This window comes from Camelus ferus, chromosome 9 (genome assembly GCF_009834535.1).
Source record: "Camelus ferus isolate YT-003-E chromosome 9, BCGSAC_Cfer_1.0, whole genome shotgun sequence".
In the NCBI taxonomy this organism is placed as follows: Eukaryota; Metazoa; Chordata; class Mammalia; order Artiodactyla; family Camelidae; genus Camelus; species Camelus ferus.
Genome location: NC_045704.1, coordinates 39,774,132 through 39,790,494, shown reverse-complemented (window position 1 = coordinate 39,790,494; position 16,363 = coordinate 39,774,132). Strand labels below are relative to the sequence as shown.

The following is a 16,363-nucleotide window of genomic DNA, read 5'->3' as shown; positions in this document are numbered from 1 at the left end:
AAGCACGCGGATACCTCCTTCGCATCCTTTAATCGTCTGCCAGCCCTCTTATCCGGGAGCCTGGCCTTCCGCTGGCTGCGCACGCCGCGCGGAAGGGCGCATCTTCACCGGTAGCTCCGGCGGCGGAGACGCGCGGGGCGTGCTCGGGAGCGAGGAGCGAAAAGTTGTGCGCCCACTTGGCAGGGGGAGAGAGCGAAGGAGCGAGCGCGCCGGAGCTCGGCGGGGAGACGGGGAGGGGGCGGGGAGGGGGCCCGCTTACATGAATTTCCAAGTGGTAGACCTGCCTCTGCGCTCTGCCCAATGAGATCCGTCAGGGGAGGCACCCGGCTCACTTTTCCACATCACTTCACAGTTACATTTGGCAGGCAAGCGGGCTCGCACGCTGGAGCGCTCAGCCCAGAATTAGTGGATCTATTTGGAATCTCCCTGCCTCCTCGAAGCTCATCCGCTGTCGCTGGTTTCTGCACAGACTGTCGCGTCCACCCAGCAAAGCTGCACTTTCGGCTGCAGACACCCAGATCCCGGCGCGCCCGCCCGGTGTCTCCGCACCAAGCCCCGCAGCTCTGAGCGGCATGAACACGATCCGGAGGCGGCTGCCCAGCGCGCGGGGATCGCTTGGTACTTGCCGCCATCGGGAGTCGACCCCGAGCCCCTCCAGCCATTTGTGAACTAAGAGGCTTGAAATTCGCCAGCGCAGAGCCCCACAAGAGTAAGTGGTCCCCCTCCCCGCGCCCCCCCCCCCGGTTTAATCAATGCCCCGAGGTCTTAAAAGGGACCGTTTCTTTTAGGAATCCCCTTGCCCCTTCGGACTCCTTGCGCGCCTCCTTCCCCGCAGGGTTGAGCTGAGTCTTTTTTCCTGCAATGCACAGCTGATGGGGACGCTTCAGGGTTTTACCTGACGATTTTGGCAACCTACTCTGTCAGTAGATCCTGGGGAGTAGCAAGCAGGCTGTGCTCCTCCAGTTTTCCTGCCGGGCTCCCTCCTTGCGGTCGCCTGGCGATTTCGCCGCCTCGCGACACAGGCAGGCGCCGCCGCAGCCGCGCGCCTTCACTGCGGGGTCTGTGCGGTGAATGGGAAGCACCCGCCGCTGGATGAGAGGCGGGTGCGAGCCCCAGTTGAAAGGAGGCGTAGGGGGTTGAGGGTGCCCTCTGGCTGGTTTGCTGCACCACCCCACCCCCGAGGAGAGGGAGGGCGACCCTCGCGGTGGGGCCGCGGGCCACGACACAGCAGCGCAAGCCCCGGTGCGAGGCTTTCCCACAAGTGGCTGCTCCAGCCCGGGAGGCGCAGTGCCCACCGCAAACTTGCCGGGCTCCCCAGCCGCACCGCGGCTCTGCGATCGCTAAGATGCTGCCCCGCATCCAGGCAGGACCCCCAGGCAGGGTCCTCCCGGAACCAGCGAGACTGCACTCACAGAGGCCCCCCAAGCGGAGGCGGGGACTCCTTGTCTCACAGCGCCCGCGGAGCCCGGAGCTGCGCTTTCTGACATCTCACTCTTCCCCATCCGCGAACCCCTGTGGGGCGGGTCGCGCCCCCCGCAGGACCCGAGGAAAAGCGGGCTCTCGCCTGGGTTCTGCCAACGCGTAACAGGTTCATAAGGAATCTGCTCCCGTTCTCCCAGGCTCCAGCCAACCCTGGAGACGGAGAAAACCAGCCACCGCCAACGATGATGCCAACAGGTATCCGCAATTCCCTGTGCCTCTTCTCTCCCCAAGACCAAAGCCTTCCTCACCCAATCTGGCAAAATCCTCAAAGTTTCGTTATCGTGGACCCTTCCCCGCAGACACAGAGTCAGCGGCACGTCCAGGACTAGCCAGTTTGCCTCCGCGAGCCGAGATAGCAGCTGTTTGCTTGGCTTGCTAAATGTAAGAAATCAAACATTAATTGTTTATTGTTGCAAACGCACATTAGTCGGTGGTGGAAAATCAAGCTGGCAGCTGCTCACTTCAGCTCCAATTAAAGAATAGAGCTTATAACCAAGCAAGCGAGAAAAGATCCTTTCAACTTTACCACCCTTTCCTGAAGATTCCACAAGAGTTTCCTCTTTAAGAGGCATGATCCGATCATCCCTTAGCGCGCCAGAGCTGCTAATCAGATCAGCCGGCTGCTTTCTTTCGCCGGCTTCACTGTGTTTGTGGGCTGACAATGGGAGCGGGGACGCTGGAGAAGGTATGCGAGCACTGCCCTCTGGAATGGGGTACCGCCGCGAAGCAGATGAGGGGGACTGGGAAGGGTTGGGGCCCTTCGGAAGCGCCTGCCCTCTTTACAGCACTCCTGACAGCCATCTCAATGGTTAACAACCCTCCCTAGGCTGTCACCCCCGGCTTCATTATGGGAGCTTTTCAACTGGAAAACTATGTGTGGGAGAGAGATATTTATGTAAGATTCAGGAGCAGGATTTTCCGTCCATTCAACCTGGCTGCTGTACCCCACTGCATGCAAAATGAGCCCTGTTGTTCATGGCAAGCACAGATGAAATTTCTGCCTGGCTTTTGCTTTTCAACAGCTGTGTCCAGCTTTGCAGGGGTTCTATCTGGAGAGAGGGAGAGAGTGTGTGTGTGTGTGTGTGTGTGTGTGTCAGAGAGAAAGAGAAAGATTCTTTCACAGAGAGGCCTGATACCTTTCTTTGAAGGGTGTCCTCTGAGGGTTACAGTTTTTTTTTTTTTAATCCCTCAAAGAGAGTTCCTCATAATCATCATGTCCAGACATGTTTTTCCACTTCCCTGAGCTCTGTGGCTGAAAGAAATTCTAGGGCTATCCCTCTTATTAAATAATACTAGTAATAATAATATTCTGTAATTCTGCTTTAGCAGATTTGAGGCTCCCCATCACATAGTCATTTCATGCTGGAGCAGTCGCAGGATTTTAAATCACCTTTGATATATTTTTTTCCTGGACTCTGAAGAGGGCTTGGAGTTGAGAAAATCTGTTCCGAAAACAGAGAGAAGAGCCTTCTCAGCAGTTCTGGGGATTGCTTCATTCAGGGCTGTTCAGTGACAGTTCATCTTCCTCATTCTGTTCCCCAGGACACTCAAAGGGGCATCAGGGTATCCCATGACCATTGCAAACAGACCAAATATTTTAAAGGCACTGCTAATGTTCTCTGAAATTTATGCTGCAATGCTGTCATTCAAACTTTTTAATCGTTCTCCCCTGCAACCTGGATCTTGTATTTCCAATTATTATTACTATTAAAAATCAATTATTCTGCCTTAGAAGCTATAGTCTCCTACAACTCTAAAGACTCCAGGAGGGTAAATATCTCTACTCAAGACTCAACATGTTTGAGCTGCATTTTGGGTGTCCAGGATGCATTTCTTGAGCTTTTGAAGGTGTTACGAGTTTAGCTGAAGAACAATTTTATAGCAGCCCTCACTGGAATAGCAGCTCCATTTGCCTGCTATACATATACCAGCTCGAAAGGGAAGGACGTCTTTAGCCTGTAAAATAACTTTATTTGGGTATTAAGTAGAACTCTGGTTAAGATAGTAGTCTTCTAAAGCAACCCCTTAATTTAGTACTGAACACAGTGTAAGTAGCCAATGGCAGTGTACTAAACAACCCATAAAACACGCTCAGCAGGATGTAATAGACCACTTGAGAAGGCATTTGTAAAGGCTGTTATATAAATATACTCATGATGCAACATTGCCTTGCAAACTCTGCACAGATTTAAGGTCTGATACTCCTGGTTAGCAGGGAGCACCCGATTGTTGGAGCAAAGCAAGGGAACTCCAAAGAATGAGGGTATAATGATCCTGTTCAAGAAACTGTGTACCGCATGGCTTTCCCTTCCAGGTTCCTTTCACTGTTTATTGGAAAGGAAACAGGAACAAGCACATACAGGAAGTTAGAATCTGCACATCAACTGTTCAGGAAACCTCATCATTAGAAGGAAATTAACGCTTCAAAGAAAAAATAATAATCCTCATCTTTTTCTACTCAAGGTGGCACACCTTAACGACTTTATCAGCATTCCAATCTGAGCAAATTTTCCGTGTACTACCAAAAGCTTTTCATGGTCAAGATGACATTCAGTTTATATTTCCAACCATTCTTTTCTATCCCATCAGCAAAGTTTTAGACAAATCAGGGAACAAGCATAATCAGAATAGCCGTTGTAGATGCAGTCTACGGCCCCAAGACTTCCTTTTGAAAACGTTTTGCTCAGTGATGCTGCTGACCCTGGTTTTGGTCATTTTATATTTCTTACAGTGTTATTCAGAGAAGCAGGAAAAATGATGCAGTTTTCTCTCTGTTTTCAGCACTGTTGGCATGTACAGCTGAAATGGACTAACTTTGCTTTTTAGTTTAGGAAAAGGCTTCTGACTTTGGTGTGTTACACACCTACAGAGTGTAGAATTAAACCAAGGCTGATTCCTGTTGCTCTATATTCTGTGTTGTACACACACACACACACACACACACACACACACACACACTCAGCTTACTTTTAGAAAACCTGAAAACGTGCCCAGATAACTAACTTACTTATTGGTTCAAGTAGGAGATTTTGGTCATATTCCCTTTGTCATTTCATCTGCCTTAGATTATTTGATTTGCACTCCTGGTTCCTTAGATTTGTATGTTGACTAGTCTTTTAAAGCAGATATATCTGTTTGTAGTGGGGGACAATTTTTTTCCAGACTCTCATAAATGTGTATTTGTGAAATAGAATAATGTTTTGATGGTTGAAGGCTGTCAGCTGATGTCGTGGGGCTTCATTATCCAAAGAGCTGTTGGTCTGCGCTTGTTTCGTTCCCCTAGAAAGTTGTGATGATGTGATGTGTGCAATATATCTCTGCTGAACTGTTGGTTCTTGCCTCTGGAACCCGCTTCAGATAGAACCAGGAGGAGAAAATTAGTTGAACTTGGCAACTTCAAGAGGTCAGAAAAGAAATAATTTCAAGGGATGCCATTTAGTTGCTTCTCCCATATGTTGCCGTGAACTAAATCGCCAGGCGCATCTTCACGGCAAAGCACTGGGGCCAATGCTATTTCCTTTTTCTATCATGTCCCGAGTTTTTATTTCCTGAGTTTTAAATGTCATGTGCTATTCCGTATCACCAGTATCATCTACCTTCTTGCCTTTAGAAGTTGTTGTTGTTGTTGTTGTTGTTGTTGTTGTTGTTTAATAAAGTTCTATTAGTAAGTAGAAACAGATGTGATTTTCTGTATCTTTTTGGACATCCTAAAAGAATAACCTTTTTATTTAGGACCTTCACACAGTCTCCTTCCCTACCCTTCTTGCCAAAGACAACTGCAAATGCTAGAAGGGTGATGGCTGAGGGCTAAGCATAGAGTTAGTGTTCAGTAAGCATCGATTTAATGCATTAATGATTAGCAGACACTATGCCTTTTTTCCTTTTCCTGGGGGATTCTCAGTAAAGGGGAGGGAGGGATGCAGTTATAACCAAAGTCCAATACTGTGACAATCTACCTCAGTTTTCTCTACAGGAATTTCATAAATTGCCCCAAGTTTATTCTTAGACACAGCTTTTCTCTTTTTGAAAAAAAAATCCATTTTATTTATGTTTCACAAAGCATATATTTCTCCCTTGAAATCATTTTTCAAATGATATGGGCATATAAAAATGACATAATTCAGCTTTGTAAAACTGAGAATGCCTCCAAGACTAAACTTGCATCAAAAAGGCTATTAAACTGTATGTGATGCAAAGTTGCATTTTACTGGGGAAATGCTCTAATTATGGAATCGTTGCATGCACCTTTCCCTTGCAGGGGACGTATTAAGAAATACCTGAGGAAGAACTTACTTCTTCTTTCCTTCCTTTGCTCCCTCCCTCCCTCTCTTCTTCCTCTCTTTAATACATTTTGTATTTGGATGGAACAGTTCACGTCAACCTCATGTGAAGTGCAAATCTGAGTCTTAGAAGACAATTGTATATTCCTCTATACTGATTTTAATCAGCAGGATACCTGGCCCTCAATGCACACAGGAAAAAAAAAAAACATTCCATGGTAAGGTGCATTGTGGATATGTTTACTGACATTTTAAGCAAATGGAATATACTCCACAGGAATATTAAATGGAAATCTTCTTAATTCTTCCTATGTATATCATTAAGTGAAAATGTTATTATGCTATATTCAATCCTATTAACAGTAAGAACCATATTTTCCATGCATTGTTTCTTTCTAGTTGGATTAGTGCATAAAACATGATTATTTGATTCCTGATGTGACACAAATAACATAAAATAAGTAGACGGGGGAGTGCTAGAGATGATCATAAGGGAATGCTTTTCCTTCTTATCTATGCAACCTCATCTCCAAAATCTGATGTAAAAATTAAGGTCACATTGCACGCTGTGTTTTACCCTATTGCTGTTTCAGCTTGGCAAACAGAATTTAACTTTTCTGTTGTCCAAGTATTTCTATCTTTAAAATGGTGGTCTCAGAAATATGAAAAAAAATGAATTCATATCTATTTCGATTAGGATAGTAAAACATACTTGTCTTTGAGTTTTACTAAAATATAGTAGCTGAAGATAGTACACTTAGAATCTGAATAAGCAATTTTATTTTCGTGGACCATACATTCCGTGTGGTATCTCAGTATTGTTTTTGTCCAATGAGTGCTTGCTGTCTGTCTACCTACCTGTCCATCATCTGTGTCCATACATAGTTCATGGCAACAGTGCCAGTGGGTGGTTTTTAAGCTATAAAGTCCTTGAAACATGAAATAATGACAGAAAGGTGTACTTACAAGTGTGGTTATTACACACTATAATCTACTTTGCAGCATCTTCATTTATTACACTGGGACACTTGGCTGCATTTCAGTTTCAGTGTCACCAACTCAGTAGCCCTGGTTGTGTGATATAACTGATTCTAACCATGTCCACATTTCTCAGACAGGAAGGGGGAGCTCCTAATTTCTAACCGTCATCAGTAGTGCTAAAATTCCTTGAAATACACAGAAGAAAGCTGTGAAATATTTTGGGAAGCAGACACTACCTAAACCCAATCTCTAGTTAGCATTGTCTTCTCGGAACTCCTGCCTGAGAAGTGTTTAGATATCACTTTGTCCTCGTCTTTGAATTAGTAGGGACTAAAGGAATTTTTCTTGTAGAAGAGAAGTCCCGGGTTTTTCAATGAGTAGGTAACAATTTGATTGTAAGTGAGTAGTTCCGGTATGCCACGTCTTCTGTGGAAAAGAGAGACATGGGTGACCCCAGGCTGGGGGGAGGTTAAAAATACTGCCCTTGAGAGGCCTCATAAAACTCTTTGAAGTCATTAATTGTATGTTAGCTGTGGGTAGGGAAAGCTATTTATGAAATGCTGTTCCATTTATGTCCAATTGGTTCATGCCATGTCAAAACAAGAGTTGGAAGGTTATTTTATTTCTTCCCTATTTACATAGAGCAATGGAATTTTCCCCACTGATGTACGCAAGAAATTGAAGCAAAATAATTTTTTAAAAAAATCAGTCAAGATTCTTTGTTAAGCAGGTGAAACATTCAATAAAGAGTAACTATCATTGCTACATTGACAGAGTTTTACAAAGCTTATCTCGTCTAATTTTTTTCACCATCCTCCATGTCACTTTCCTCATCTGCCACAATTGAGATGAATTTGCTCCGGTCACTTATTGTAGGAATGATAGAACTGTGATTCAAACGACTTCTGTCTGACTCCAGGGTCAATGCTCTCTCAACCCTTGTGCCCCCACAGTTTAGCTGTGTTACAAGATTGTTCAGAGTAAGATTGATTCCTAGTCGTTGCTCTGATTTAAAGGGTAGTGGTTTGCAACCTTGGGATTTGGGGCCGTGAAATTCAAAGCCGGCCATTGTACATAGAGGGCCAGGAGAGACTGACCAAGAAGACAGACCACTCCAGACTGGGAGGAGTTTAACGAGCAAGGGAACTGACATAGGAGACTTGTCTTGGAAGCCGCAAGATCTCTGCACCTGCCTGCCAGAATCTTAAAGTTTATATAGAGGCCTTAATGGGGTTTAGGCACAGACACCGTCCAGACTGTCTCAGTAACACATTACTCTCTCAAGGCTACATCTTTGAACTGCTTCTCCTGCAGGACGAGTGGGTGCAACATGCATTCCCAGGACAGGGAGGGGTAAGAAGCCTCTGACTGCCGGGGCCCAGCTCATGGGTGAACCCATCTTCTCCATGACCTCCTCCAGCAAAGGGCCAGCACAAATTGTTTTCACTCATTTAGTTCTTCGGCTATTAAATTTTGAGTGGTTGTTTTAAAGACAGCAAAGGATGTGGCTTTTAAATGGAGAAGGAGGGGTTTAGTTTACACTTGAGAAATGACTTCCTAATGGTGCTCTATCTAATCCGCAAGAGAAGGGTGGGGCTTAGAGTTACCTTTTAGGTGGTTTCAATACAGTTCTGCCTTAAGAAGATCGAACAGAATCGATTCACCTTCAGTATCTCAACTAACCTTATAATTCTAAGAAAGTTTATTAAATAAAGCTCTGAGTCAGTAAACACTAGAAAAGGGACCTTGACCTTCCTGTGTTTGTCACAGACTTAGACACCCCATTCTGAAATATCTATAGCAGGAAAGCTTCTGTGTGAAGACAAAGTTCTGACTCCATCTTGGGGAAGGATGAGAAGGCATCTATCTATCTATCTATCTATCTATCTATCTACCTAACAATCATGTATCTGTCTCTGCTTGTGCCATGGTAACCAGTAATCATAGAACTTAAGGAAAACTAAAGATTACAGTAGAAAAATGCAGTATTTTTTTTGTTTGTTTTTGTTTTTTTAAATGCAGTGTTTTTGTATTGACACATACATTAACAGCAAAAAGGATTTGGCAAGTTTTATTCTGGGTGGCAAAACAAGCAAAACAGTATGCTTTTGAGAGGCAGCTGGATAAGTTTATGACCTGATGCCCAAGAAAGATGTCCAGAAGGGTTATGGTTGAGGGGAGAGAAGAGTGTGTATGTGTGTGTGTGTATGTGTGTAAATAAAAAAAAATTAGACTTCCAGTCTGCCAAGGGAGCTTGGTCAGGGAGTTCTGAAGGCTTTAGGAAAGGTGATTCTCTTGAATATTTGTATTTGGACACAAGCAGATATTGTTCCTCTGTAGTCACCCAGGGCTTGGCGTGAATAGCACCAGGCCGCACGCTGAACCTTATACCCTGTGTTCCTGAAATACCACTTTGAATTCAATGTGCATTTACCTGTTTTGAAGCAGCCTGCTAATGGCTCTAAATTCAAGGTCAGAAACATTTTTAATAGAAACTCTCTGGTCCTGTGTGTCATTTTTGCTTCCATGAAATATTGCGGCCACTAAGCCCAGTGGATAATAAAAGCATAATTTCCTGTCAACCACAATAATCTGCAGGATTGAATTCTAAAGTGTTGGTAAAAGGCCGTTTTTATTTTAGACTTTAGAGTGTGGCTCATCGTTGGGAACTTCAATCTACGTTGTTTACCAAATCGATGGCGCAGTATGTTTTTGCATAATGACTTAACGTGTCTGAGCGTTGGCCGAGTTCACCTTAAAAAAAAAAGTTGGGGTCAGCAGAGTCAAGATCTGGGCTGTAATTAAAAGTGTCTCTAAAATGTAAGTGTGACTGCAAAGGTGGAGTGTCAGTATCTTACCTAAAACAAGATACCGTCTTATGGGGAATTCTGAGGACTTCCTTATTTGTAAGAATTCCAGAGAGACTGTAAAATCTCTTCATCTCACTCTCCGGGTGTAAATCAATGCAGCAGCATTATAATAAAGTGAATTGCTTGGCCAGATATACATTCTGTGGTTAGAAAATCTAAAACTAAATTGATTTTTTTACCCAAGCTTTACAACTTCGCTCAGTTTCTTCTTCCTTGCATAGAGTTAAGCAGTTTGTGTATGCAGCTCCTATTGCAATGTTTACTAATTCTGATAGCAGTGATGTCACATTCGGTAGTATCTCAGGAATCCCTACAAAGCTATTCTCTGGCCATCAGCGAGGACAGCATTGGCTCTGCCTGTGGCCGAGGTGCGGCGTGTAAGTCGTGTCCTTCCAGTTGTCACAGCAGAATCCCATTTCCCTCCAAGTGACAGACTTCGCCGAAGTGAAGACCGAGTCTTACCCCCACCCCCCATAGCGTGCATGGGAACACACCACCTGCTGGGGCCATTTTCCCAGTGTCGCTCATCAAGTAGGGATGGAGTGGCTTAAGCACATTATGACATCATAGAAGATCCTGTATGTTCATACACTCCAGTGCCAAGTTCCCCTAAGTCTGATATACGTGTGTTCTGTGGTAGTAAGTAGTTCGTGGGCATGATGTTAAATGACACTGAGGAGACAGTGACTTTCTCACCACACCTTTGAATCTCTCAAGCCATTTGAGGGAGGCCGTCTTAGTTGGGAGGTGGTTTTATTCTCTTGAATCCCAGGCTTCTCAAACTGAGTTCCTCTAATCAGTAACATCTGTAGCACAAGTGAGAGTGTTCAGTAGTTTAAATAGAAATGAGCACTGGGTAGGGGGAGAGGGAGGGGAAAAGAACAACCCAGAAAATGGCAGTGTGTCTGCATACAGGAAAAGGGACTCCAGAAATTTTTACTTTTTCTACATGAGGGCCAGTAAAAGAAGCCAGTTAAAATCAAAGCGCTGCAGCTACGCATGGGAGGGGGACCTGGTATACCCTGACCCGATGAACCTACCCAAAAGGGGATGGGCGCGCCAGAGCGCCGGGAATCCGATCTGTCAATCAATCAATCACTAAACCAGGATATAAAAACCAGGAAAAACAAAGGAACGGTGCCATTTTTCCTCTTGGATTGGCCCGCTCCCAATTCTCAGGAGCGTACTGTCTTTTACTTTTTTTTCTTCACTAATAAAATTCTTGAGTATATCATGCTTTCTTTCGTCAAAAATCTTTTTTTTGGGTGACTAAGAACCGAGGTAACTCTTATTTCCCTTTTCCCGGTAACAAGATTATTAGAAATGCAAAGTTGCAGGCTCCACCCTAGATTTACCGGATCAGAATCCACATTTTAGAAAGACTTCCAGGTGATTTTTATGCATATTAACGTTTGAGAATTACCCACCTAGGGGTTTCCTGGAGGTGGCTCTTACTGGGCTTAACCAGAACTGGGTCTTAAATTTTCTTGAACTGCCAAAACTGGTTAGTGGTCACACTGAGAGCTTGAAACTGGTCACAGTGGAAGTATTTATATCTTGGAAGTCAGAAATCAGAGATTCTTTTTCCGGAGAGCTACTTGCTAAATATTTAACGGCACACCCTTGCCTCTAACTGGTGCTGGTCTTTCTTTTCAACCAAGAGAGAGATGATCTCAGGCTCTGACAGTATTTAGTTAAGTGAAAATTAAATATGATTTAAAATACCAATTTCATTGCGCTTCAGTTTGCTTACCTTTAAAATGAGAATGATGGCAATAAAGTAATAATACTGGGTTACTTTGAAGAGCAGATATGTATCTGAACATACAAGGTATGTCTATACATAATTGCATATGCTTTTTCTTGGTGATACCGTGTGTATGTCCTGGATGTCCTTCTTTGTGATTTAATACCCAAATACTTTCTAAGTGTTCACTATTCATCTTTTTTGTTTAATCACATTGGCTTTCCATTTTTAAATAAATATTTTAAAACTGAGCCTGTTCCAATGAAATATAAAGCAATAGCACACATGATTCAAGGATTCAGCAACATTTGAGGAGGGGGTACATGGGTGTTTCTGGTCCAGAAGCTCTGTACGAGGGGTTACTGGGTACGAGAGCTCTGCCACCTAATTCAGGGCATCGGTCAATCACTCCATCCTTCTCCGAAAAATGAGGAGATGGACAGGAATAGCACTTACCTGTCTCCCACACCCTCTCCATGGGATGACACTTACTTTTATTCCTCAAAGCTTTGCAGAAATCAAACATGCTCTTCTCTTCACAAAGGACTGGCAGAGAAGAGGACTCCCTATTTGACATGTACTCCGTAGAGACCATGATTAGGGTGAATTTGATGGGTAGGAAGACAGTACCATGGCCATGGACTGGGTGATGTAACAGGAAGTGATTTGAAAACTATGCTAGGTGCTCATTCATTCACGGATCCTGGGTTAGATGGTAGTAGCTGGTTTGATTGACTTAAATGACCTTTTTACAACCACCATCCCACCACCTTTCTGGTCCCCAGTTGGGCAATTCCTTCTCAACATTTAGATGACACTTCCTCCGGGAAGCCTTCTTTAAGGTGGTGAAGATGAGGGACATACCATCACCCTGCATTACCCTAACCCTTCTCAGACTATATTCCACTAAACACTGTTAACTACCTATTTCTTAGTCTCACCCATTAGACTCTTGGCTTCCTGAAGATGATCTGTTTGCTTTTCTATCCTTCGTGCCTGACCCACAGTGTACGCTCATCAAATATTCATATAATGAGAGAGGGCATTGTGACAAGAAAGAATTTTGATATTAGATTACCTAGATTCAAACAATGGTTTGCTCTTTACTGAAGGTGTTCTTCAGGCAAGTCATTTAATTATTCTGCACCTCTGTTTTACACAAAACAGTACAAGGCATGGTAAGCTTTTATCTAACTGTAAGATACTGTGTTAATGGATGCTTTGTGCATGTATTCCTTTATTAATCTGTTCATTCTAACTAGTGAAGCTATGTCACTGTATAAAATTGTTTCAAGGTCCATTATTACTTTTTACCTGATTCTAGCAAGTTCAGGTAGGGTACCAACTGTGTCACATTCCGTCCTGCATAGCTTGGTGGCATTCCGTCCTCTTGGTGGCTTCCGTCAAGGAAGTATCTTAGAAAGTATCTTAGAAGTAACTCAGGATTAAACTTCCTTATCCCAGAATCATTAACAGCAGAGCAGATGCCAGAGAATACTTGCAGAATATTTGACACAGTTTAAAAATAACTGTACAGTCTTATCTTTCTTAATTGCTATGCCAAGACTATGTATTTTTAGCCTCCAAATAAACCAGTTAAGTACTTATTATTATAGTAATTTTTCTTGTTAATTGACCCCCCTCCCCCCCTAGCTATGCAACTGGTAAGGGTAGTACTTTAACTCGAATTCAAACCCCAGGCTGGCTGGCACTAGAGGAAGCTCTCATAACCATCTCATGGTTCTGCTTTTGTAGCACTCAGGCCATCGCAGAGCGGTCGGCAGAGCTCTTGAGCATTCAGGTCTGGCCCATCCCGGAGCAGGGTATGTTTGGAGGCAAGAAGCCTCTTATCCCTGAGAAGCATTGAGGCTGATGCTCCATGTTTAGAACGAGCATCGCCTTCCGTGTAACATGGCCCAGCCCTTCTGTCAGCAGCATGACCGTCACCCTCCCACACTCCACCTTGGGGAAGATGTTTACTGCCTTTACCTGACTCTCCTACCTGGACTGCCCCTACTGCAGAGGTCACACAGCTTAACTCTTTGCTCATTCATTTGCCTCTGAAGGGCAAGGGACCCTGTCAGTACCCGCCCCCTAGTCTGGCTCAGGAAAACCCCAGGCACCGCAGCTTAGTGGGCACTTCCCATGTTGTGGCTGCTTTACATGAGTCCAGTTTCTGAATCACCCTCCTGCCTGGAAAGTAGGAATTATCATTGCCATTTTGCAAAAGAGAAAAATGGAAGCTCAGAGAACTTCAGTGTTTCGTCCATTATTACAGAGAAAGCAAGTGCGGTGAGCTGGGATTCGAGCCCAGGCTTCTCTGCCTGTAAAACAGACGGTCTGCCGAATGACAGAATCATCCCATAGCACTGTCCCTGCCGTGTGTCTGTGAGAGAGCATGGTGTGTGATGAGTGTGCTGGAATGCTGTTTCAGTATTTTAAGTGTAAATGCTCTTTAACTGGATTGGCAATTCAACAAGATATTAATTAGTTTGGGATTTCTTATCAAGACCTTTTGAAATTTGTTTCGTTTCAAATGTAAAGCTTGCAAAGGTGTGCTCTCACGCTGGGATGAGAGAAGGCCTTACTGGAAATCTGCTTTAAAGGAAGGCTGATTTCCCTGCATGGGGCTGCAATTCTAGCGAAAGTTGAGGACATCATTCTGGACTCTGTTTGCTCTGAGTTGGTTCCCTGTTGAAAGCTTTTCTCCCCTTCAGTTTCCAAAACAGCTGCTGCTTGCAGTGTCTCCCCTGTGCACTCACCAGGGTGGGGCCTCTTCTGAGGTACAGAGAGAGTCCCAGTGATTGAGTGGAGCCCAGGCAAAGAGTGACAAGCAGGGCGACTCCACTGACCATCTTGTTAGATCAGATCTGCCTGCCGTTGCAGCAGAATCTGGGTCTGCCCTTTTCAGCTGGCTTCACTAAGGCCACTCACTAGCCCAGCCAATGTTAATGGCTTTCCTGCTTTCCCATTCTGAGCCAGAATGGAACCAGGGACCCACAGGGGAAAGGTTCCCTACCCCATTATGAATTCCCTGAGCCAAACTGTTCCCGATGGTGTCCTAAGGAATTATTTTCCCATTTAATCTAATTCAGCAAGGCTTTTCTCTGGGATCTGCAGTGGACATTATTTCTTTAAAAATATTTTTTTTGAGAGGGAAGAAACACGTTTTGCCACGCTGAAGGTAAGCAAAAAATGTATTTGACACCTCAGGTAATGGGGATTTTTTTTTCCTTTTTGCCCATTCCTTTCTGAATCGCCTCAATTGAAAATTGTATTTTTACCATATTTCATTCCCAAAGGAGCTTTTCATAATTTAAATCTCCTGTTCAACTGTACATCTGGAATGGGAGCCTTGACACTGTCCTGATTATAACATACATGCTGGACATTACAGAATTTCTCTCTAGGAGCATTCTAATTTTATTCACTCATTATTAGCATCCCAGCAGAGAATTGCATTCTGCACCCTGAACTGGATGATCCTTTCTGATGGGTTGTGGCAGCTAAGACTGTAAAAAATGGGGGATATTTCCCTTCTCATTTTCATTTGTAATTTTTTAAAAAAATTTACCCATTGAAAGCTAGTTTATTCACATAGTTCAGCCTAAAGTGAATTAGAACTTATCTTTAAAGTAGGCATTGTGGGGAGAGAAGGAAGGAAGGAAGGAAGGAAGGAAGGAGTTTGTAATCTCTACAAGAGAACAAGAGGGCTCCACTGTCATACGCTCAAACCTGCATTACAACCAAAAAGACTTAAGAAAAGCGACAGTGGGAGGAATGGAGAGAGAGGAGGAAGGAAGGGAAGGAAGAAGGAAGGAAGAAAAAGAGGAAGGAAAGAAGCAAGGAGGGAAAAGATAATTTCAGTTAGTTGAAGCAGTTTTTGATAAGAAACATAAATAAAAAAATTAATATGAAAGTCTAAATAAAGCTTAAAGCATAAAAGGACCTATTAGCCTATTTGTTCTAATTCCTCAGATCCACTTTCTTAACTCAGGGCTTGGGAAAAATCCACTGTTGTTCACTTACATGCTTTTGACAAGCAGTACTTTTGTTTGGAAACCTGTTGCAGTGAACCTTTATCTTTCTTCCTCCTTGTGTTTTGCAGGAAATTTCAATGAGAAGGAAAGCCAATGGATCGTGGTCTTAGAAAAACTGCTTAGATGATGTCTGTTTCCTGTGCTATAAACACGTGGCAGAGCTGTAAGTAAATGCTCGGCACTGCATGATGAATTGGATGGCTGCAGACCGGAGGCAAAAAAAATAATTGTCTCATTTTCGTGGTGATTTGCTTAACTGGTGGGACCATGCCAGGACGGCTAGCGGACACGCTCTTGGATCTCTGGACTCCATTAATAATAATATGGATTAGTCTTCCCCCTTGCATTTACATGGCTCCGATGAATCAGTCTCCAGCTTTAATGAGTGGATCCCCTTTGGAACTAAGCAGGCTGAGTGAAGAACAGCGGATTTTGAACCGCTCCAAAAGAGGCTGGGTTTGGAATCAAATGTTTGTCCTGGAAGAGTTTTCTGGACCTGAACCGATCCTTGTTGGCCGGGTAAGCGTTGTTTTTAAGACCCCAGTTTCAGGATCTGTGGCTGGTCTCTAGATCTTTACCATGAGGCTTGTCGCTGTTGCCACCTAACACTTAGCTGTACGTACTTTAGGCCAGATGGTTAGTTAGTTTACCTGTAGTTTCTTTCGGAATATGAATAATCCCACGGTAACAGTTTTAAGTGTAGACAAACTGTGCTTCTTGGGAAGGCTCATCCTCTCCCCACCTCTCCCTCCTCATCATAGATAGGATAACTCTTGTGTAATTCCTCAAAAATAAGCTTTTTCTTTCTTATTTCATACAAGAAATCTGCACACCAAACCTTTTCTGGTAACTTAAAGCACTTGCTTGGTTTGAATTTCTACCACCTTGATTCCTAAGATGTTATTTTGTTTCATTTTATTTTGAGGCCATGTATCTCCAGTTGCAGGTAGATTTTTGTCCTTT

General features: G+C 43.9%; 1 protein-coding gene across 3 annotated transcripts in view; it reads left to right on the top strand.

Annotated features, from left to right (window-relative positions):
* Window positions 1-251: 251 nt before the first annotated feature.
* The window catches only part of CDH8 (cadherin 8), a 313,666-nt gene continuing 297,554 nt past the window's right edge, over window positions 252-16,363 (top strand). For 2 of the 3 annotated variants that reach the window (XM_032486452.1, XM_032486454.1), the window contains exons 1-2: window positions 252-709; window positions 15,469-15,919. In XM_032486452.1, the coding sequence (XP_032342343.1) occupies window positions 15,668-15,919 (252 nt within the window). In that variant the 5' untranslated portion in view covers window positions 252-709; window positions 15,469-15,667. Of the gene's footprint in view, window positions 710-2,145; window positions 2,168-15,468; window positions 15,920-16,363 lie in introns of those variants that run through there. The other variant, XM_032486453.1, reaches the window with a different exon arrangement.